General features: G+C 40.7%; 2 protein-coding genes across 2 annotated transcripts in view; one reads left to right on the top strand and one right to left on the bottom strand.

Annotated features, from left to right (window-relative positions):
• The first annotated feature begins 207 nt into the window (after positions 1-207).
• NOL7 (nucleolar protein 7) lies at positions 208-4,685 on the top strand. The gene is made up of 8 exons (XM_076330604.1): positions 208-358; positions 472-532; positions 627-685; positions 874-905; positions 2,002-2,089; positions 3,326-3,447; positions 3,535-3,612; positions 4,286-4,685. The coding sequence occupies exons 1-8, from the start codon at positions 216-218 to the stop codon at positions 4,351-4,353; spliced, it is 651 nt and encodes a 216-aa protein (XP_076186719.1). The 5' UTR covers positions 208-215; the 3' UTR covers positions 4,354-4,685.
• Positions 4,686-5,121: 436 nt separating this feature from the next.
• Positions 5,122-21,738, bottom strand: part of RANBP9 (RAN binding protein 9) — a 41,347-nt gene continuing 24,730 nt past the window's right edge. The window contains exons 5-14 of the mRNA XM_076330602.1: positions 19,854-19,876; positions 17,624-17,808; positions 16,706-16,818; positions 15,268-15,376; positions 13,664-13,854; positions 11,707-11,854; positions 9,852-9,973; positions 7,344-7,495; positions 6,525-6,636; positions 5,122-6,103 (exon numbers count right to left, since the gene is read on the bottom strand). Coding sequence (XP_076186717.1) covers positions 5,973-6,103; positions 6,525-6,636; positions 7,344-7,495; positions 9,852-9,973; positions 11,707-11,854; positions 13,664-13,854; positions 15,268-15,376; positions 16,706-16,818; positions 17,624-17,808; positions 19,854-19,876 — 1,286 coding nt within the window. The 3' untranslated portion in view covers positions 5,122-5,972. The remainder of the gene's footprint in view (positions 6,104-6,524; positions 6,637-7,343; positions 7,496-9,851; positions 9,974-11,706; positions 11,855-13,663; positions 13,855-15,267; positions 15,377-16,705; positions 16,819-17,623; positions 17,809-19,853; positions 19,877-21,738) is intronic.

Below are 21,738 nucleotides of genomic sequence, written 5' to 3'. Positions count from 1 at the left end.
TTTCCGAGCGTCGTCTGCCTGCGCGCGGGCGCGCGTGGCGGGAGGGCGGTTACTAACCGTTGGGGAGGGCGTGGCTCGCGGCCGTGCTCGCGCCCCGGGGCGGGGCGTCCTCACGGGGGCGTGTGGCCGTGCCGGGGACGGGGCGCGCATGCGGCTCGCCGCGGAAGGCGGGGAGCGCTTCCGGGGCGGGGGTCAGGCGGGTGGCGTGGGGGGCGATGGGGCGGCGGCAGGCGGCGGTGGCCGCCGCGCTCCTCAGCCCTCCCTCCTCGGAGGACGAGGCCCCGGAGGAGGTGTCCTTCGGCGTGGCGAGGGAGGCGGCCGAGACCGAACGGAAGCTGGTGGGAGAGGCGGCTCGGAGGTACCGACACCCTACCCTTACCCCCCCCCCCGCAACGGCCGCCCGCGCGCGAGCCCTCTCTCCCCTCCCCCCGCCCCGAGGCCGCGCTGACGGCGCCTCCCGCCTCCCCGCAGGCACCGGGAGCTGCTGAAGGAGAAGCGGCGGCGGCGCCAGGAGCTGTTCACGGAGCAGAAGGTACGACGGCCCCCGCCCGCACCCCCCCGCCGGGCGGGCAGCGCCCCCGCCCCGCTAACTGCCCTCTCCCCGCTAACTGCCCTCTCCCCCGCAGAAACGAAAGCTGCTCCCCGAGGCCGTGCTGCAGGAGCTGGCCGCCGCGCCGCCCGCACGGTGAGGGGGCGATGCGAGGCGGGCGGGCGCTGGGGAGTCTCGGCGAGAAACCCGTCCCGGCCGTGGTACGGCCCCTTCGGGTGCTGGCGTTGGGAGGACGGGCTGGGAAGGGGAGCTCCAGCGGCTTTGGGTGAACGAAGGGAGCGCGACTCGGAAGAGTAACGTGTTGCCTTCTCCTTACTCCACAGACCCGATGGGCAGGCTGCGGCAGCTAACCGAGGTATGCCCCAGCTCGTTTTGCTAGCGCGGTGCTCGTCCTGGTACCTCAGGACTTCATTTCTGTGCTAGCGCTGCAACGGGGTAGTGCTCTGGTACGGAGACCTTCTGAAAGCCTGAAACGTGAACGGACTGGGCAGATTGCCTGTTGCCGAGGAAGGCTATCTGAGCAAAAACCTAAAGTCGCATCTAGTCTGATTCCTGCGCCTTTTACAAAAGTTGTTTGCTGTACAAGGATTTCAGTTAAACTAGCCCAAGGTGTTTCAGGAAGTAATGGGCAGGTGTTACAATAGAAAAAACAAGGATTATCAGAGGGAGATTAATGGTTAGCATTTGTTTAAGTTATAAAGGCTGTTCCTGGATAGAGTTGTTAATTGCCTTGATACTTTACATATCGTACCATGGTTTAATAGCATCTGTAAAAAATTAGGTAACTTTTTTCCAAATTCTGAACTAGAAAATCAGGAGTCTAGAGTATTCATGGCTGCTGTTTTCTAGCCCTCTTCATCTGTACTTCAAAGTAATTTACAAAACAAAAAAATGTTTATTTTTGGTTTTTTTTTTTTAAACAATTCTCTCATCCATACCTCACGTAATTATATAGCTGGATGGTGTGATTGCTGCTTTTTCTTCCTTTTATTATTTTTTAAAAAAAACCCTGTTGGCATAAACAAGAGATGAGCTCAGGATGGTGCTTTGAAAACTCTGTCTCCATTGTACTTATTTAATGTCGAGGAGGAAGCCCAGGCTGGACTCCCCTTTGCGTGTTCCTCGTAGCTGTTGTGTTGCATTGAATTTCTGTCCTATGATGGATCCCGTTTTGTGGTGTCGATGCCAAGGGAGGGGAGAGCTGGCTAGCGGTGCTTCGGGTGGCTCCCCTGAGGCGTGCTTCTTCCCCTCCCTCTCACAGCCCTTCTGTGAGGGCAACGCTTTCTGGCTCTTACTGGTCAGAGCTTCTGAAAAATGCCTGCTGGAGTAAACTGAAGACATCTTATTTTTCACAGTCGAGCTGTTGTTTCATTTCTGTTCCTCTCTCACTTACAGCTCTTGATTTATAACACTTGGGAATTTTTTTCTGTTTTCTGTTAAATTTACTCTAGGTAAACGCCGTGGAGGGGAGGCTCCGAAGCAGAGACAAGGCCAAGTCCAAAGGCGGCTGAAGAAAGACGAGCAAAGAAAGGGTGCCAGGTATGCTGGGAGAAGATGTGGGGTGTCTGTCCCCGTGTGGCAGTGCTGCTTCTGCCTGCTTGGGGAGGGGGCATCACAGCAGCTGTTCTGTCACTGCATGGCTGTATTATCTTCTTCACTTGGTGTTCCCCCTCCTCTTCCTCTGATTGAAAGCACATTTATGTGCTAAAAGCGCCTTTAATTATGCTTCTGATACAGCATACTTGTAAAATACATATATACACATATATATAAAAAATCTACAATATAAATAATTCTTATATATTATTATCCTGGTTTCGGCTGGGATAGAGTTAATTTTCTTCCTAGTAGCTGGTACAGTGCTGTGTTTTGGATTTAGGATGAGAACAAAGTTGATAACACACCGATGTTTTAGTTGTTGCTAGGTAATGCTTACACTAGTCAAGGACTCTTTAGTTTCCCATGCTCTACTGAATGAGAAGGCTGGAGGTGCACAAGAAGCTGGGAGGGGGCACAGCCAGGACAGCTGACCCAAACTGGCCAAAGGGACATTCCACACCATGTGACGTCATGCTCAGTACATAACTGGGGAAAGCTGGCCGGGGGGCCGCTGCTCGGGGACTGGCTGGGCATCAGTCGGCGGGTGGTGAGCAACTGCACTCTGCATCACTTGCTTTGTGTATTCTATTATTATTATTTTCCCTTCCTTTTCTGTCCTATTAAACTGTATCTCAACCCACGAATTTTACTTTCCCCCCCCCCCCGATTCTCTCCCCCATCGCAGTGGGGTGGGGAGGAGTGAGCCAGCGGCTGTGTGGTGGTTAGCTGCCTGCTGGGTTAAACCACAATTGTGTATGTACAACTGCTATGAGATAACTGGGCAGTCATAAGCACATCAGTAGGCATTCTGTTATGTGCTGCTGCAGGTCTGGTTCTGAGCACTGAATTCTTGCGTTTCAGCCTTTTTTTCTTTTTTTTTCCCCTTTGTTTCTTTGTCACCGATGTCCCTGTAGAGGAATTGCGCTAGCTTCTGGTAGGACTAGTTCAAGACTCCCACGGAACTACTTGGGGCACATAAAGGCATATATGATGATGGGTTGAGAGTCTTGGTCCAATTGTTGGGTTTTTTTAGTACCACTGCAAAGCTTGGCTGAGCATCAGAAACCAGCACCGGTGACTGTTGTGCTCAAGCAGCAAAGCATTAACTAAACTAAACTAGTGTGTCTATTGTTCTGTAACTACGCTACAGGGATTTTAATCTCTTTATTTAACTAGGTCAAAAGGAAACTATACGGCTGTGTGCTTAAAAGATCAGAGTTTAACAGGCCTCCACCAACAGCTCGCCAAAGACTTCTTAAACACTCATCTCTACGGACCAGACACCAACCGGGCACAGGGTAAGCAGTTTTCCTTCTTAGGTGGGTCTGCATCTAGATTTGTCGGTGTCACACTTGGTAATTAATTAATGCTCATCTCCATTTCAGCAAATGAATTTTTTTCCCTTGAAAATAAGAAAAACCCAGTTAAAAAAGCTGCAGTTCAGTTTGTGGACAAGTCTTGGGGTGAGTATAGAAAGTCAAAGCAGGTGCTACTGTATGTGTATGTGGTTTAAAGTACACTGTAAAAAAAAAAAGCTTTCTCCTGTTAGAGGGCTGCATCTTGCTACCTCGTATCTCAAAGAACCTCACAGTAAGAGAAGGGCAGCAGGGCACTGCAGCCTGAGTGGGTGTAGCAAGCGCTCTGCTGGGAAGGGTGTGCAAGACAGAATTTGAAAAAATTACCTCATTTTTGGTGAGCATCTGGGCCTAGAACCATGTTTGCTTGTTGAAATAAATACTCTAATTGTTGTTTCAGCCTACAATCCCTGAGCTGTTGTTGGAAGTCATTTCAGACGTGTAAAACTTAAACCAGGGATGTCAAATCCCGAACTTCTGTGTGAGCACAGGGAAATAGTGCCTCTTTCTCCTCGTAAAAAGTGACGTTACAGAAATGAATGGGGACAGACTCCTACAGGCCTCAGTTACAGCCACACTGCTGTACCCCCTGCCCTCCTTCTGAAGGAGATGATGGGCACAAGTTGGTGCCCTGGCCAGTGGAAGCCAGCGGAAGCCAGCTGTTGTATGTCAACTATGATAGGAAGTTTATCAGCTTTCCAACTGGTTCTTCTGTTCTGAAATGCTGCAGTAGATGGGCTAAGACAATGGTAACTAACAGCCTTTTTTTTTTTTTTTTAAGGGCAAGAAAAAAAGCAAAGAGCAGCAAGGTTTAAAAAACGTTGGCTCTCAACACAGATTAAAAATTGAGTATGAAGACAGCTTTTTTCAGAAGATGCTATTAAGGACTTCTGCTGAAAGTTAGTCTCTCAACACAACAAAGGTGTTTTCTCCCCACTTCTCCATCATCACTCTGCTTTCAGCTCCAGCCACCAGCTGGCACTGATCTTCACAAAGCTGTGCCTGAACTGACCTCCCTGTTCTCTTCCCTCCCCTTTCAGAAGGAGTCAGGGAAGCTAAGAAACAGCTGTGTATCCTTAACACTGACTTAGAACAGCTGGTTGTTACAACCAGCCTTCTAGAGCTGGGTGCTGCTCTGTGAGGCAGCTCCTTTGCAGAGAATAAAGATGAGCGATGTGGTACTTACTGGTCTGGATGCTGCATTTCTTACAACAATCCGTTATTCCTGCTTTTTCAGTGATTTGCATCTCTAAAGAAAGGCTGTATCCTAAGACCAGAATCATTAAGTTGGTTTGTGGAGCGGGGACACTACTGTCCAGACTGATGAGTACTTTACTTTCACAGAATAAGGTTTTTTTCCCCCCATCTTCAGGGAGGAGTGAATGAGCTTCCAGCAGCGCCTTGACTTTGCCCTGCTAGCTAGACTTGCTTCATGGCAAGAACACAGTAAACCTTTAACTTCTGACAGCCTGGCGCAGTGCTCTGGCACAGGGAAGTGGCATCCCCGGTTCGACCAGTGAGCCATCATGCTGAATGCGTGGGTCTACGTGAGAACAGCTGTTCTAGGATAGAACTCTAGAACCAGGAAAATGTAGCATACAAGTCCATGCTACCATGTATGTAGAAGTAAGTTTTTAATGGCTGGTTAATTATGGTATCACTACATTTTATTGCAATATAGTACTATTTAAGCACTTTTAAAAATGCAAGGTGTACAAAGATTAAATTAAGACTGTAAATTGACTAAATATTTGGTTTTTATATAAATAGGTCATAACCACACTGTGTTGACATGTAATACTGTTATAATACAACAGTTAAACTGGTGAGTCTACACAACAGAAGCTGTCTGTAGTTAAACAAGGAAACAAAGTTGAAGACCGTGTTAAAACAAAAAACTACTAAGATCAACAGGTTGGGATTGTAAGTAGCAACAAACATATTCACTCAGCTCCTGAGTAATTCAAGTTTTACAGTACACATTAAAAAATATCATTTCTTCCCATCAACACTATATATCCAAACCATCAGGTGTTTTATGCATTTTGTAAATTACACTGATTGAACTATGTAACAATGGGGGTGGAGGTTGGCAAGTCATCCTGCTTGACGTTTACGTCACCCACATGCTAATACATCCACGTTTTCCATTCTTCCGTCCCACCACAAGGTAGCAGGATTTTTGGTTTGTTTTGGACAATCGTTTAAAGGATCTGTACGTGTCAATTTGGATGTCTGACATTATCAGTGATGTTGTCAACTCTTAGTTGTCTAAGAGGTTTAAAGATGGACATTTTCTCCTAACGCTAAGTTAGAAATCATTTGCATCATGCTGTAAACTAGGAAGCAACATAAAGCGACAGACTTGTCCTTAGTACATAATTAAAATTCCAAATTCCAGTCAGCAGAGCTGGTCTACCTTCCATGTTGAATATGCCACACCACCTTTCAGCTCTTCAAATGCATAGCTAGTGTAGGTAGTCTTCCACCGTGGCGAACGCGCAGGATCCAATTCCCGATCGAGCCATCAATCCTAGACACTGAGACGCTTGTCCCATTGCTAGGGCAAGCGGTGGTTGCTTTGGCAGATTGTGAGTCTCTGAAAAAGAATCACGGCTGTTAAAATACTGATTAATTTTATAGTAATGCACTGAAAACAAATTTTAAGCTTGCTTAAATCATTCAAAATTCATGTGCTCACTTGCGAAGTTTGCTCTTACAGCAAGACAGCAGGAGCAACAAAGCCACATTTTCAAATTCCCTGCATAGCACCATTATTGAACAGGTCCATTTTTGCTTTGAACAACAATGATGACAACAATTACATGTTACATTAACATGCCCCGCAAATGACCCCTCCCTTTTACTGAAAGAGCGTACCGTAACATTGCTATACTGTGCTCATCACTCAGCCAGCCCAGTGCTAAGCCCAGCAAATGATGCGTGGTGAGCAGCAGTGCTACCTGTCAGGAACAAAAGGCACCCCGTACCACGTGTGAAAGCCACCAGCCCTCACATACCTAGTATTGCACTATTGAGTACAGAGCACACAGGTTCTCTTTGTATCGGGTCAAGCTGATTTCCAACAGGGCTGCTCCAGGGATCTGAATATGCAAGTAAACTGAATGCATCCTGTGGAAAGATGATTTTCATTAACTTCTCGCAGTAATATTCTACTAGTGAAAACAAGGACTATTTTCTTCACCCATTTTGATTCAGAATCGCAAAGGTGATTGTCAGTGTCCGTCATCAATACGAAAGGATAAAAAGTAAGCGTAGCAGGACTTGTTCCATTTTGAGCAAGCAGTGTTTTTCCCAACAGAAAGACAAACGTTCGTTAGCAGTATTTTAGTAAGTGATGGGGAAAGAGAAAACAGATTGAAAATTGCATGCAGTCGGTCTTTGGCAGGGGAATTCTTTTCCAGAGCAGTCTCAAATCAAGGTAAACCAATTAACACACAGAGTACTAAAGAGAGCACGTTAGATGTCTGTATCAGTCCTCTTTCTTGCAGTTCATTTATCATTAGAGCTGAACGCAGCACTTGGATTCAAGAGGCCAAGCTATGTGGTCAGAAATGAGATGGAGGGAAGTGCTAAATTCATCTCTGGTTTTACTTGCATTACAGTATGAAATTATCTTCCCTGTGAATGTGCTACACAGACAAGACAGGAGACAGTGCTACACCACAGCTGACTAGAATACTGCTCTCCCCCCCCCCAAAAAAAAAAAATCGCAGAAGTTAAAGCAGAACAGTATTGCAACACCAAGTGCTGTGGAAAGCTTCTGCTGGGCAGCACAGTTATTCACCTTAACACCACAGTTTCAAGATGAAACATACCTTGAGCATTTTCTTATTCGCTGTGTTTTTGCCACATTCTCTTCTTAGCTGCTCACTCATCGCTTGCAATTCTCTTCCAAAATGGATCATTCTTTCAATAGCCGCTTGGCTGCCACCACATAGCTGACGTCTTAACTGACTTGAATCTACTTCTGCAAAAATGATACCATCATCATCACCGCTAATAGAGCTGACAATAACAATCTATGGGTCTAGAGAACCTGCACTGATTTCACTCAAAAGACATCTGCCTTCTCAGACAGAAAGCACGTCGGGCCAGAGACCTTGGCATAATGTGCTCCTATACCGAGCACTGTTGAATTGCTCCTTCATAAACATTAAGAGACTTCCTTCCCTAACGGCAAAGGCTGTCTACACGTGCTGTTTATTTTGCAATGGTTAATTTTAAACTAACTAGGTTCTAAACCAAATTTTACCCTAAAATTTTATGGGAGTTTAAAATTAATAACGACAACAATGAAAGTCCACACAGTTCTACCTTTTTAATTCTTTGGCATTGCACTTCTAAAGATAGGCCCAATCCGGAACTGCTAATAGAGGGTAAAAACACCCTGAACTTCCTGAACAGCCACGATGGACGTTGCTACAAGATGATCATTTAGACTGTTCATACTCCTTGTAGAATACATTAGCTTATTAATTTGGACATTTCAGGCTTCTTTTGTAATCAAGCAGAACACTACCACCGATTTCTTTACTGTTTGCTACAATATTCACCAATACTAGTGATTTTAAAAGCTATTAATGCAGTTTATGAATAGTAAATCAACCCTTGGCTTTTCTGAAAGTTCTGCCTTTTTTAAATTTACAACTAAAGCAATCAGTAAAAAAAAACCCCACCAACCAAAAAACACATTTATCCATTCCCTGCCTTTTTTCATCATTGGCATCAAGTTTTGAATTGGAATTTTGACGTACACTTTAATTACAAAACCGTTCTTCTTTCTGATTTTAACATTGCTATCTAGTGATGTATTTTGACCACTATTTCAAACAAGATTTCTAAGTGGCCACTTTACTTTTTTTTTTTCCCTTAGATGTGAGCATATCACCGCTGGAAAAAATCTGCCTACTTAACATGACATACACAGCACTAAGGAGAATATATAAATACTTCAAAAAGCAAAAAGCCACCAAACTCAAACTGTGGGGAGTAAACAATGTAGGTTGAGGAGCCACAATTCTTTTTTACAAAGGTGAAGCACCCACAAGTCTTCAAGCAGTGGTGTTTGTTGCTAGCTGCAGCCCAATCTAGGACATCACTTTCCAAAGGCAGAAAACAACTACATTAAAAAAACCCAACTCTGCGCCCTGTGCAGCTGCTTCATGTCTGTCACAGCAAGCCTCTGTGGGAAAGGCTGCAAGAGAGTAAAGAAGTGTTTTGTTTTTTCTGTCACAGAAGTGACGCCTTGTTATTATCCAGTTTCAGAGTGTAATGCAGGGAAGCCACCCGGAAATTTGAATCTCCCCCCTTCAGGGCTGTAAACAGAATTACAGTTTGCTTCTCAACAGTTACCTAGTATTTACCAGCAAAGCTGCATGATCAGCAGCAGCACACACCCTCAGAACTGTGAAGCATTCATAGACACCTGTTAAGTACTGCTGCATTCTGGAGGTTTACCAGCGATGTCCCGAGTTTCACGTTTCATTTAACTACCTATTAAATGGTAGTTAATCTATTAATCTATGGTTAAATCAATGGTTTGAGAAGATAGTTCTGCAACTGCAGAAGTGGCTGGGCTGGATTCCTCCACTTCTTCAGACACAGCCAGCAGTAACAACCATTGTCTAAGCTCCAGCCTGCATGCACTTAAGTGATCTGACTGCCTTTACTGGGCAGGGACAGTTAGCGCCGTAAGTGACAGAGCTAACTTTTTATGGCGTGCTGGTAATCACGGGGTATTTAAATACTCATTTGTCACTAACGTCAACAGGTATGACTGAGTACAAAGTAGGTTAAGAAAAAAAAAAGGTATTTTTTAGACCACAACTATGTAAAACAGGAATTTTTTTTTGGTGGAAAACTCCCCCCGCCCCCCCCCATCTCAGTTCCCAAATATAGCTCTTTTCTTGAGCATTTAATATTAGCACTTTGCATTCTTCAACATAAGCGATCTGGAATTTCTGCTCTTACTGTCGAGTGCAAAGATGCCATGAGAACCATGGATGGTAAGAGGACTAGGGGAATAGGGAGAAGCAATCTGCCAACCCTGACCCAGGCTACACAACAGGATGTTTCTTCTCAAAGGTAGTTTCTCAGAAATTGATGTTAGTTTCAATATCCATGAGTTACCAATTTCCCCTGTTCTCACAATGACATTGGACCACCTAAATCAGTGGTTATAAGACTTACATCTAATAAGAGCAAAACAAACAAAACCTAAATTTGAGCTAATATCCCTAATGTTCAAGTTGGGAAGCATTGCAAGTAAAAACATAACCTTGTTGCCATCACTTAATAAAAATGTAAGAAATATCACTGCAGACCCATTTCTGTGTCACATTCTTCCATTTCGTGATCATGTTTAGAACTACCATTTAGGAAGCCATTGGATGAAGTCTCAGCAACCCCATTGGAGTAGTGATCTGTTTCCATGTCTACATCATTGCTGAAAAGAGAGTAATAAATAAAAGTTTTACTCATTTGTAAGTACTTAGGGTTATCTTCTTCACAACTTCAGCACAGTACTTCCTCACCCTGGCTACTGAAAAGCTGCTTTTAAATATTACCAAGTTAGACCACAGTTCTTTCCATAGCAACTGGTGATAATTTTAAGGGAATTTTAAGGGAATTTTTAAGGGAAATCTTAAGGCTTTCTCAACTGACATTAGCATTCAGTTACATAACATTTTCAGATGCTGAAAAATTAAACATGTCTACCATTATTCAGGAGTAAGTAGTATAACACTTTCTAAATACCCACCAAAAACTTCTTACCTTGTTTATATATCTGTACATACAACAGAGCTGGAGAAAATGCACTGAGAAAATACACCATTCCCACTTTTTTTTTTCCCCTTCTCAAAAACACAGTTAATACACAGCCTACTTTGAGAGTATCAAATTTAGGTAAAGAATTCTTTCAAAAAAGCCTTGATCTCTCATTTACTCACAGTGGAATGACAGGGAAAAAGAAGAAAAACCCAAAGCAAATACTGAGTAAACCAAGACACTGAAGAGATACTCAGAGGCAAATTCAGAGCATACAACTCCTCACCACACTTTGCTCGCAGCAGGTCACAGAAGCACTTCTAGAAAATGCCAGCATGGCTTTGGGGACTGAGCTTTGCTGACAGTTACATCCCAGCCTGTTCTATTTTGTCATGGAGAATGACAACATAAAACCTCTCTCAAGACCAAAAAGATGCAATGTAAAAGTTTAATATCTTGTTTCTAAGCAACCAAAAATACCCAGCTTCCATTGAGAAAGGAAACCAAAAGGCTTCTCTGACTGGGCAACACCGCAGCCAAGGAATTATCATCCTCCTGTGAAAAATCTCAAAGTTGCCTGGACACTGCCACGCTTTTTGGCAGAGACAATTGCTGACACAAATACAAATCATGAAGTTAAAAAGTAAATTGCTGCTCTTACTTTTTTCCTCCAATCATCACTATCCAACTGAAATACTTTTTGTTATCACCACCACATCATCACATCGTAATTGTTAGTTTTGGGAATCCATCCTGGGCAACGCAGCCAAGTACCGTTTTATTTCACATCAAATTAGGTTCTGCTGCATCTGTGCGACCCAGAGCTTAATATTTACTGGTTATGAACAACCATATTAACCCTGGTTAGTACATCTATTTTCATTCTCTGAATTGAATGTGTTTGCACAAGTGGCAGTGACTGGAGCAGGCAAACAATTCTTGTGTATGCAATGGAAGGGATGATGCACATTTCATATGCATTTCAATTGTGTTCACTTTGCAGATACTGCCACAAATGGAGAGTATCTGGAAAACTTTTCATTACCTACATGCAACGTGCTTAAATCAGTGTCAGGGGCTTAAATTAAAATCCCAAGTGCCAGAGAGCTAGTTGATCTTCACTATACAACTTCAAAACTGACGATAACTAGCTTATTAAGCAAGGTAATTTATTTTTGTCCATTGCATTTCTTTAACCAAACAGGAGAAAACAGTCTATTGAGCTTGAGAAGTTAAAACAAAACCAAAGCACACTACAGTGATCACAAGCTGTTGGCCCCTTACGCTAAATGTTTTAACTGTCCTTGAAAAAAAATCACATCAAATCCCACTGAAAACTCTTCTCTGCAATACAAGCACATGGACAACACAAGCCTTGATATAAGTTAGAAGCATCTGAAGTTTATTCACCTGGAATAGCTGTTAACCTGCTGTGATCTTGATACATTTATGTTGTTGAGCTCTGGTACATTCAAGCTGGTGGTCGCGTGTTTACTGTGACAGTAAGATTGATGCGCTTTATTTGATATTACTCCATTACTGCAGCTACTTTCAAACCCTGAAAGAAAGTTTTAATAATTGTAATCATCTACAAACTTATTTGTAAGTACTGATTTATAGAAGCAAAATAAGTATAGCTTAATTGTTCCTGGTCAGTGAACACTAGATTTGCCAAACCAACAAACTCAAATACTTAGCCTCCGTGTTTCAGGTATTTGAACCTTTAAGGCGTCTACAGTGCAGAAGTTAAGCATTATTTAACAAGTACTAACACATACATGAGAAGGTTTTTCAGTTGTACTTATACACCAGTAAAACAGAAAAATGCATCAACGTAGAATCATTTTTTAGAACCGATACATTGTTTCTGAAAGATCTGAAAATATTTTCTAGGCCACTGTAATCATTATGAATGGAAGCGGACATTCATCTTACTAATTCCTAATCACATAATTCTCTTGATAAACGTGCAGTAAAATTCAGTGCTGAAAATACTTTACATGTTGCTACACTTAAATACAACCTCCCTTCTTCCCCATATAATTATTTTAATTGTTAATATTGTGCTTTGCTAAATAAAATTACACCATGCTGTGCAATTATGATGTCTGGCTAAAATCTCTTCCGACCCTTCTAAAATATAATCAAGAAACTACTATTTGAAGCAAACATGTAACTGCCAGTTCTATCAAGCCCAAAAGCAGGAGCTCCCTAGCATCTTCTAATATAGAAACAGGTCACAGGAAAGGCTTATTATAAACAAAACAGTTGCTGCCATTCCAGAAATCCCAAACCTCAATTCTAATACTACATTCATCAACTTGCTTATTAAGTGGTGCCTCTATTTACAAAATCAGAAAGTTAGAGGTACTTTCTACGATACATCCCAATAACCACCTGAAGAACAAACAGAAAATCTGAGTGGACCTCCACTCACACACGTGATAGCAACAGTCTTGACACAGAGGGAAGAAAAGCGAAGCTGCTGCCTTTCCAAGGGCAGCAGGTATTCTGGTAGCCAGGCTACACTGGCTTCCTACTCAATCCCACCGAGAGGAAAAAAAAACCTAAAACCAACCCCAATCAGCTCCAGTTTCGATTTAAGAATGCAACAGAAGTGAAAGTTGATGGCCTCTGCTACCTTAAGAGTCTGGGGTTCAAAGATGACACATACCAAAGATGACACACAGACCATTTTAACATGCCCCACTTCTTCTCTGCAGGGGTGCTCTGGAAGGCACGGGGATCTCCTCATCGGCATGGGGCAGCTCTGAACATTCACGGCTTCCCACTGAAGCTTTACCACCAACCTAGATGCTCTCAGAACTGTTTCAACTGCGCAGACTGAAATTTGGCTGCCAGCAGAAAGTCTTTTACCTAACTCCACCACCTAGCTTCTGGTATTTCCTACGCAAGAGCAGCTTGTTCCTACTACTCCATAAACACCATAGGAAATGGATCATATACACCACCTACTGGATTGAAACCACCTTGCTCAAGCCATAAATTATCATCGAGAGGACCACAGAAATTTGTGTCAGAACCTTCTATCTCCCGGAAGCAAGCATTTCTTAGAAATCAGTGGCAACCTACTTTGCAAACCCTTAGTAAAACCAAGAGCACATGCAAAAAAGATTTGATTCTATTTATATACTTTCCATTTCCCCAGTGGCTGAGAATCACGTATTTTAATCATTAAAAGTATACCTTTATATAAAGCATTCAGTATCAACTCTTAAGTAAAACAAATTGTCAGTCTGCAAGTATTTGTAACTTTTCCCAATACTTAATTGGAAACAAACAAACAAAAAATCTTCATGGTGTGGTATATCCAAATCTCTGTGGTATATCTTCCACATCAACTTACCAGAAAAGTGTGTGCTGGTCCCTTTGCCTGTTGCCAAATTGTGAATATTCATTCCATGGCTGGGACTCATGCTAGGACTACTGAATGATCGCGGGCTAACAGGGTAACTATCTTGAGATTTTGGACTGTGGCCTCCCAAACACCGCACTTCACTGTCTGTACCGTTCACCATCTCTATAAACTGGCGCACCCTAAACAAAAGGCAAAAAAGTTAAGCTAATAAAACAATTTACACATTTCAATATACCAACGATAGCAATGATTTAATTTTAGTGTTAAATATACAAAAAGTCTGACTCAACAAAATGCTGGATGTCAGTAACCCAATCATCAATAAGCTTTGGAGTATTCAGCCCAAAATACACAATTACAAAATTTGTGAGGGAGGAGAACAGGAATATTATCCTTTGAGGACAGACTTTGTCAGTAAGTCCTCAAAGTTTAGAGAACTAAACTATATTTTCTTGTTTTAACTGTTTTGTTTTATTGGCAGGGGCAAGGTTATTTCTTGAGAAGGATATGTCGTTACGTTGTCATGTCTGTCATTTCTCTCAAAGTAAATGAGAACATAGTTTGACTGTCTGGAACAGTAAGCATTAAACAGTAACTCTTAACATTAAACATTTGCACTAGAGAACAGTTTGAAAAGCAAGCTCATATACAAACCTTCCCTTTAGAGGCTGTTGCTCTTTCTCAATTTTATTTTAGATAAGGAGGTTTTACTAGGGACTTTTAAGGAAGCTCAGAACTACTGCTTTATGTTTTAGCCTTGGATAGCCTCAACAGAACAGGCAAATTTTAGAAAGACAGATTGAGAAAAAGATAACATACAGTTGACGTTATCGAGTGAAGTCTTTCATCAAAATGTTCGCATTTTGTGAATTCTGTGATAAGTCTGCAGCACTATCACGTGAACTCTGTTCAGCACTTGAACGTGACAGACTTCAAACACATTCCGAGTTACTTAACTGAACATAAAAATTAAAGTGCTTTGTTCTTATAGGAGATAACAGATTTTTTCCACATTCAAACACTACAACGTGATACAAAATTCTGGAGGATCAGCGCAGCTGGCAAGTAAAAATGCCAGAATGAAGGTGACTATTGTGTGCCTGGGAAGCCGAGAGAACTCTTTGGGATTACGGAATTCCCACAGTATTAGCCAGAGGTTTCTAGTAAAGTGACATGGAGTGAAACAGCTTATTTAAACTGGTCTTTAAAGTCAGTCACCCATTTGGAGGAACAGACCAACTTATGCCAACAGGACTCAACCTTCTTGAATATGACACTGTATCAGTTTACATTTTAAGTTTTACTTGACACCCAAACTGATTAAGATTGATTTAAAAAATTACAAAAATCAGTTCTAGAGAACAAATCTACAGTGAGATGTGAATTATGCTGCAAAACAGGACCTTGATGACAAAACCTAGTTAAACATGTAGCAAATAATATAGCATGAAAAAAGTGAACTATACACATTTTCTAAAAAACGCTGCTTAACTTTGTTTAAATTTCTGTGAAAGCTTTAAATGAGTAACTGTCTTGTCTCAGAAGGTACTGTGCCATCTATAAACACACATCTGTATAATTTGAAGACTCACTTTAATGCAAATAAGAGATTAGGATTTCTTTCTAGTAAACTTGGATACAACTGTTGTGTTGTTTCAATGGCTTCTCCCATTCTTCCTGCTAAAACCAATTTCTGAATTCCTGTTCACCAAAAAACAAATAAGAGATTAGGATTTTTTTCTAGTAAACTTGGATACAGCTGTTATGTTGTTTCAATGGGTTCTCCATTCATCCTGCCAAAACCAGTTTCTGAATTTCTGTTCACCAAAATCAACATCAGTTAAATGGACAGCTTACGGATTAATACATGTAAATTAACGATTAAAAGACACTGCAACCATCAATCAACAAGGTTTTTTCCTCTTCGAAAAAAATAGTGTAAAGAAAGATCATGCTTCCTTAAAATGTTCAATAGGAAAATTTAAGAACTGCACTCCACCTACATATATCTAAATGAGTACTCAGTATTTTTATTTATTGCCAGCATACAACTACTTTGTACTCAGATTGCACATTTAGAGCTAGATTAAGATTGCAGACACTCTTCTGCGATTTATTTCCCATTTTCACGCCTTTAAAATAAGCACATACCAAACTATCGTCACCCAAGAACATCCAAATTGCATCCCACTCCCACAGGTTTAATCTGGACTAAGAAAAACAAAATTCAGTCTCTCACCTACAACACATACTTCCAGTCAGGTTACAGTTGACTAAACCTTTCCACAACAGTCCCTGCTTTAGCTGATGTTTCTGGTGCTGTAACCCGGCACAAGTCGCAAACAGCCTCACAACTCTATCCACCAACAGAGAAACTGATCCAAATGAAAAACAGCCCAATGAACGGGTTATTTTTCAAACAGAGCAGTTTCCCTACGTGGTATGTCATGCAGTCACACAAATGCTTCTGTTCATACAGCAGGGATTTAAATGAATGGGGAAGGCACTGTTTAATCAGGCTGCCAAACAGCACTGCCACAGCAAGTTAGAACTGAACTGCTGTTAGTTCTCCTTGTCCTCTTCCCCCTCACATCTGCAAGCAGGAAAACTCAAATTTGATTTAACTTATAAAGCATTCTCTAAACTCTGCCCCTTTTCACAGTTAAGATAAAAGTCTAAATGTTCGTCAAGACTAAGTTTCATATTCCTGTTTGTGACTGACCATTAGCTCTCACAAACACTCGTTTAGAGACACTACACACATTTGTTTAAGACAGATCACAATCTTCCATTCAAGAGAAAGACAACAGGTAATTTACCACATTCCGCTACATCAAATAAGTTCCAAAGTGTTAGTGCGGAAGTTCATCTTAACCAGCTGTTCATACGTGTGTAACTTTACATGACAGCAAAGAACTGTACTATGGAGTAGTGCTGAAAGGAAATTCTACAATGATGCTTAAGAGAAAGTTTTATGTAATCTTTGTTTAAGGGAGAAGGAAAAGGATGTAACATGATTTCCAGCCTTACTTTGTCTATTTTTAATGGAAGCTAATTCTTCTAGCACAGTCTGGTCTGTGGATCTGGCGAATGCCTCTGCTGTTGCACAGTATCCATGGTGAACTAAGTAAGATGATACCATTCTAAAAATAAACAAAAACAAAACCCAGAAACGCTCATTAAATACAGGTAAGAAACCAAGAACTTCTTGAATGTAAAAACCCTTTTCTGAAAAAAAAGTGACTGAATTAAAGAATTCTACTTGAAATTCAGAAATTTCTGTACAAGTCAGACAGAAGTAATTCAATTAAGAGCCAGTACCTTCTTCAAAACACTGTACAGAAAAACAATTTAAAAAAAATCAATGTATCATTTTATTATGGTGAATTTTAATAAAAATGAACCATCACCCAAAGGTAGGCTCAATTAAAGTATTACCCACTATTATTTTTTTTTTTTGCTCATTACATACACTGAAGTGAAATTTCTGCGCACTAGTTTTTTGTTTTCACTGAAGAAATAAAAAACGCAAAGCCACAACCACCATTTTTCCAAGTGAGACACTAACGAGCCACAACTTAACCTGGCATGCTGAAGGCTGAGAAGGCAAAAGGAAATTTCCAGAGCCCAAAGTATTAAAACTGCCCATTACAACCATGGCAATTTTTCTAAACTCCCCAATTCACATTAGATAGGTCAAATCAGAATGAAAGGCTTACACTCGTCATTATAAACTCTTAATTATTAATGATGTAGATAACTCTTCCCCAAACATCTATTCATGCTCAATTTTATACACGTTTATCAAACCTGTTAACAAAACTATCTGTACTAGTTTCAATACTATCTGTAATTTTTTGCACAAGACAACAGATACAATGTTTTAAAGATCTCTGAAATGCAATTATTAACTTTTTTTTTTTAAATGAACAATATTCAAAGTCTTACTTCTGAATCATTGTTTGCCACTCTCCTTCCCGATCTCCTATCGGAAATCTGTCAATCTGTGCTTGAATTTTGGTTCTCCATTCTCGCATATAGTCTTCAATATCAAATACAAATGGGTGTTGTCCAAAATTAGCATCCACAACCTCTCCTGGTGTTTGAAGCCCTACTGTAGGGTACAAGTTTGGCTGCAAGAAATTTTTTAATTAGTTTTTTCCTCTTATACTAAATTCCCCACTTTTTTTTTTTCATCTCTGTAATAATATCCCCACTGCTACTAGTAGTGTGAAGAAGCAAATACCTCTACATCATCTTTCCAGCAGTTAAAGCAACTTCTACCAATCCAGCAATACAATGACTGATTAATTTTATTCACAGTGGTCATAATTTTTTTATTTTGACATAAGAAAGCCTTACTGATCATTCTCTTTCTAGTCAGAAAATGCACTTTTTAAACTGTGCTAAAGTTTACAACTTTTGGTTTCAATTTTACAAACTATTAAATACCAATTTTTTAATGATTTTTAAAGACCAGGATTAAAGTTTCTTTTAAAAAGAGAACAAAAATTAAACTTACAAAGTGGGCCATTTTCCTTTTGGGGTGAAATACTTAAAACATCGCTGAATTTTAGTGGTAAGAACTGACAGGATAGAGAACTCATTAGCCTCAAAGTCCAAGTGTAGCGCCTAAAAAGAACTGTAACAGTGCATTGAAGTTCTCGTGAATTCCTGGACTTGTATCTAGAAAAAGACTTTAAAGCATTTATTGTTGTCTCAGTTTTATTTTCTGCTTAGAGATTAGGTCTCCATGCAAATTTGAAATATGCCAAATATGAGAAAAGTAAAATCTGCCTGTTGGGATTAAAGTAACTTAAATGCAACTAGCACCTTCGCAATGGCAATGCAATCAGTTGGGGTTTTGGGTAGGTGGGGTTTTGTTGCTGGTTCTTTTTTTATTTATAAATATACCTACATCATATTTACACTGCAATCAATGGTGGTATGGTATAATGGTATGCTGATCTACAGAACTATACGCTAAATAAATTAAAGCTATCAGTAAGAAGTTATCAACATGCAGATCAGTAGGGACGCTGAAGCCCAGTGAACCCAGCGAAATTAAAGAAAAATACTCTGGTTGTTAAAACCATGCCCAAGCCGATCTTGCCCCCCATTTCCACCCCCCCGCCCCCCCCCCCCTTTTTTTTTTTAAATAAATCTTGCTCATAGTGTTACCTAGTCTAGACTAATCAACAAAGCACAAGTCTCAAATCTTTTAATGAGATGAAAGCAATCGATTCTAATGAGGAGGGATCCAGCTTCAAACTTCAGATTACAGTGTCAGTTTTCTTGTGCTGGTACCATGTGCTAGCAAGGAGCCCTGCTGGCATCCCACAGATCCGGGAAAGTGGCAGTGGCTTCCTACACGAAGCGCCCAACTCTGTGGCAGGGCTGAGAGGTGCCCTGGGTTATTGACTTAAATTTTCCTTAGTATCTGTCCTTGCCTCCTAAAGCCATAGCAAATGGAGTAGCTGGCCAGATGGAAGTGCATCACACACTGCACTCTGACCAGATTCAATCAGAAATGAAGCGGATGAGAATAAAACCAAAATAAGTGCAGTATCATGCCTGTACCAGTAGCATAGGGAACACATTTGTAATGATTTTAAGGAAAGTACAATTTAATTGACTGAAAAGCTAGAAGACTTCAGATATCTGGAGCTTTCTTTAAAAAAACAAAACAAAACATTTTGATATGTTTGATCTTATGGAGCGAACAGTATAGAGAAAGATTTTGAAAATTAGACATCAAGCATGAGTTACAGTGACCATGTCTTAAGTAGCCAGCCTTTCTGCATATGATACACAGCTGTACACACACACGCACTGTGCTGGTGTTTAATATAGCTTTGACTTTGTACGTAAGGCCTGCATGTGTCAAACAAAGTATGTAATAACTACTTGTATGTATTATTTTCTGCTAAACTTCCATTAGAACTGCCTGTTAAAAACCTGAAAAGGAAAACCCCTGCGAGGATCAGTGTAAAAACAAAAAACTTGCTTTGCTTCAATTAACAAATCACCACTGAAATGATGAGGAGAAATACCTGATATTAAATTGGTTAAGAAGATTATCATTATATTTCCAAGAAGCATAAGGTAAATGCAAGTTACATCTGAAACATCTGTTTATAATACAAAGGAAAGCTGTTTGAAAATGCACTTATCTTACCGGTAAATCTGTGAAAGCGATGCCTGTAATGAAGAGAAAATTAAGATTAATTTCCATATGTCTGGATTCTAGCCTCGTTTTCTTAAGTGTATCATTTTATGTTCAGAAAACTCACCCAAACCATCTCAGAAATAAGTATGGTGACATCCATGATGCTTAGGCACAACTGATGTGCTTGAGTAATAAAGGGCAATATTTAGCAAAAAGTAATTGTCATTCAAAATTGTCACTCAATTTGCCCTCCATTTTTCAAAATAGGGCATAAGATTTAGCAAACGTCATACAGATATGCAGATTAGAAAGTATGAAAATTCTGGCTACAGATTAGAATTAAGAGGAAAAATAAGAATATCTGAAGATATTTTTTCACTTGCATGTCTTGATGCTGTGACACCAAGATTTAACGGTGCCTTTTCTTGTTTGCTATTACTTCTCTTCACAAGTACGCATTATCTTTACATGAGCAGCACATGCGTATAATACTCCAAACCAGTCTGGTAATGTTTCACTCTAATCCACGCCAAAGTGTTTTGGTTTTCTAACAGAATAGCTTAATATCTTGTTATATAATTACAAGCATCCATCTACCCGTAAGACCAAGGCAGTGATTTTGCTGTCTCAGGATTAGAGAAAAATCTGACCTCTATGCACTTCAGGAACTTCACACCATTTAGGTGGGGGGCGGGGGGAGGAAGCTTTGAGTTAAAAAAATAAGTATCAGGAAGTCTCCTTCTGAAAGCCAAATGAGAACAGTATTCCATAATTTCCTTTATTGTTGCCAAGTATTTCTTCACTTTTTTTTTTTACAAGTGCATAATGATTCAAATCCACTTATCCCTTCAAACTCTTATTTTGTATCACTGCCTTTTCAAATTTAAGATTAAAACAAAGCTTTTAACCTTTTGTCCTAAATTCTACCCCTGCCTTCCATCTCCATTCTTCACCAAGATTTCAAATCTCAAAAGCATCTGGATTCCTTACTCACTCTGATACAAAAGAATGACACAGAGTGAATCTGTTTCCTCCCATCACATCCGAAAGCTATCATTTTATTTATTACCTGTTCACACCCTAAGTTTTTCTAAGCTATTCTGTTTGGCACATTTTGATATCCAACTCGCCCTTTTCCAAAATAACCATGGCAGTAGGCAAGATAGATAAATGATGACTGAGTGACATACAGGTATTGGGGTTTTTGGGGGGTTTGGTTTTGGTTTTTTTTCAACCCAGGATTTCACACTTGCATAAATAATTGCTTAGCCCTTTTTGTAGCATTAAATACTAGGCTGAGCCAGAGATTTCCAATACTCTAGACTGCATCTGTGGCCCAGAGAAGTAACATAAATGTCCTCCAAGTCACAGTCGTACAGGAATTCTGGACAACTAGCAGCAACAACTCAGCAAGACAGACAAAATTTCTAATTTCTTTTTCCTCTAAACACAGAATCCATTTTCCTGTGTCAGAAATTCAAGCTAGCAAAGCCCATGACAGTGGAACAGCTGTCAGGTTTCCTTCTGAAATCCATAAAGTGTTTGTCAGACTCTGCCTATGACAGATCACATTTTACTAGCCTCTCCTCACCTATGCCATTCTGTTCTCCTCTTTAAACAGATTTTAATCACTTGGAGTGTTGTTTCACAGTTGGCCTAATCCAGTCTGCTTTAAGACTTCCACCATAAGAGAAGGTTCGGCTCCTCCCTTCTTAGCTCTTCCATGTATGTGACCATAAGGGTGGTCAGAAACCCAGTGTCTCTTTAGCTGATCAACAATCTGATCCAATTTACCTGCAGGCCCACTGTTACTAGTTCCAAAAAGGGAATAAGGGAAGATTACCCTTCTCAGCTTTAATCCAGTTAAAGATTAGGGTAAACACAACATGAGTCT

The sequence above is a fragment of the Aptenodytes patagonicus genome, chromosome 2 (assembly GCF_965638725.1).
Source record: "Aptenodytes patagonicus chromosome 2, bAptPat1.pri.cur, whole genome shotgun sequence".
Taxonomy (NCBI): Eukaryota; Metazoa; Chordata; class Aves; order Sphenisciformes; family Spheniscidae; genus Aptenodytes; species Aptenodytes patagonicus.
The sequence above is the reverse complement of the archived record's forward strand: the minus strand, read 5'-3'. Positions and strand labels throughout refer to the sequence as shown.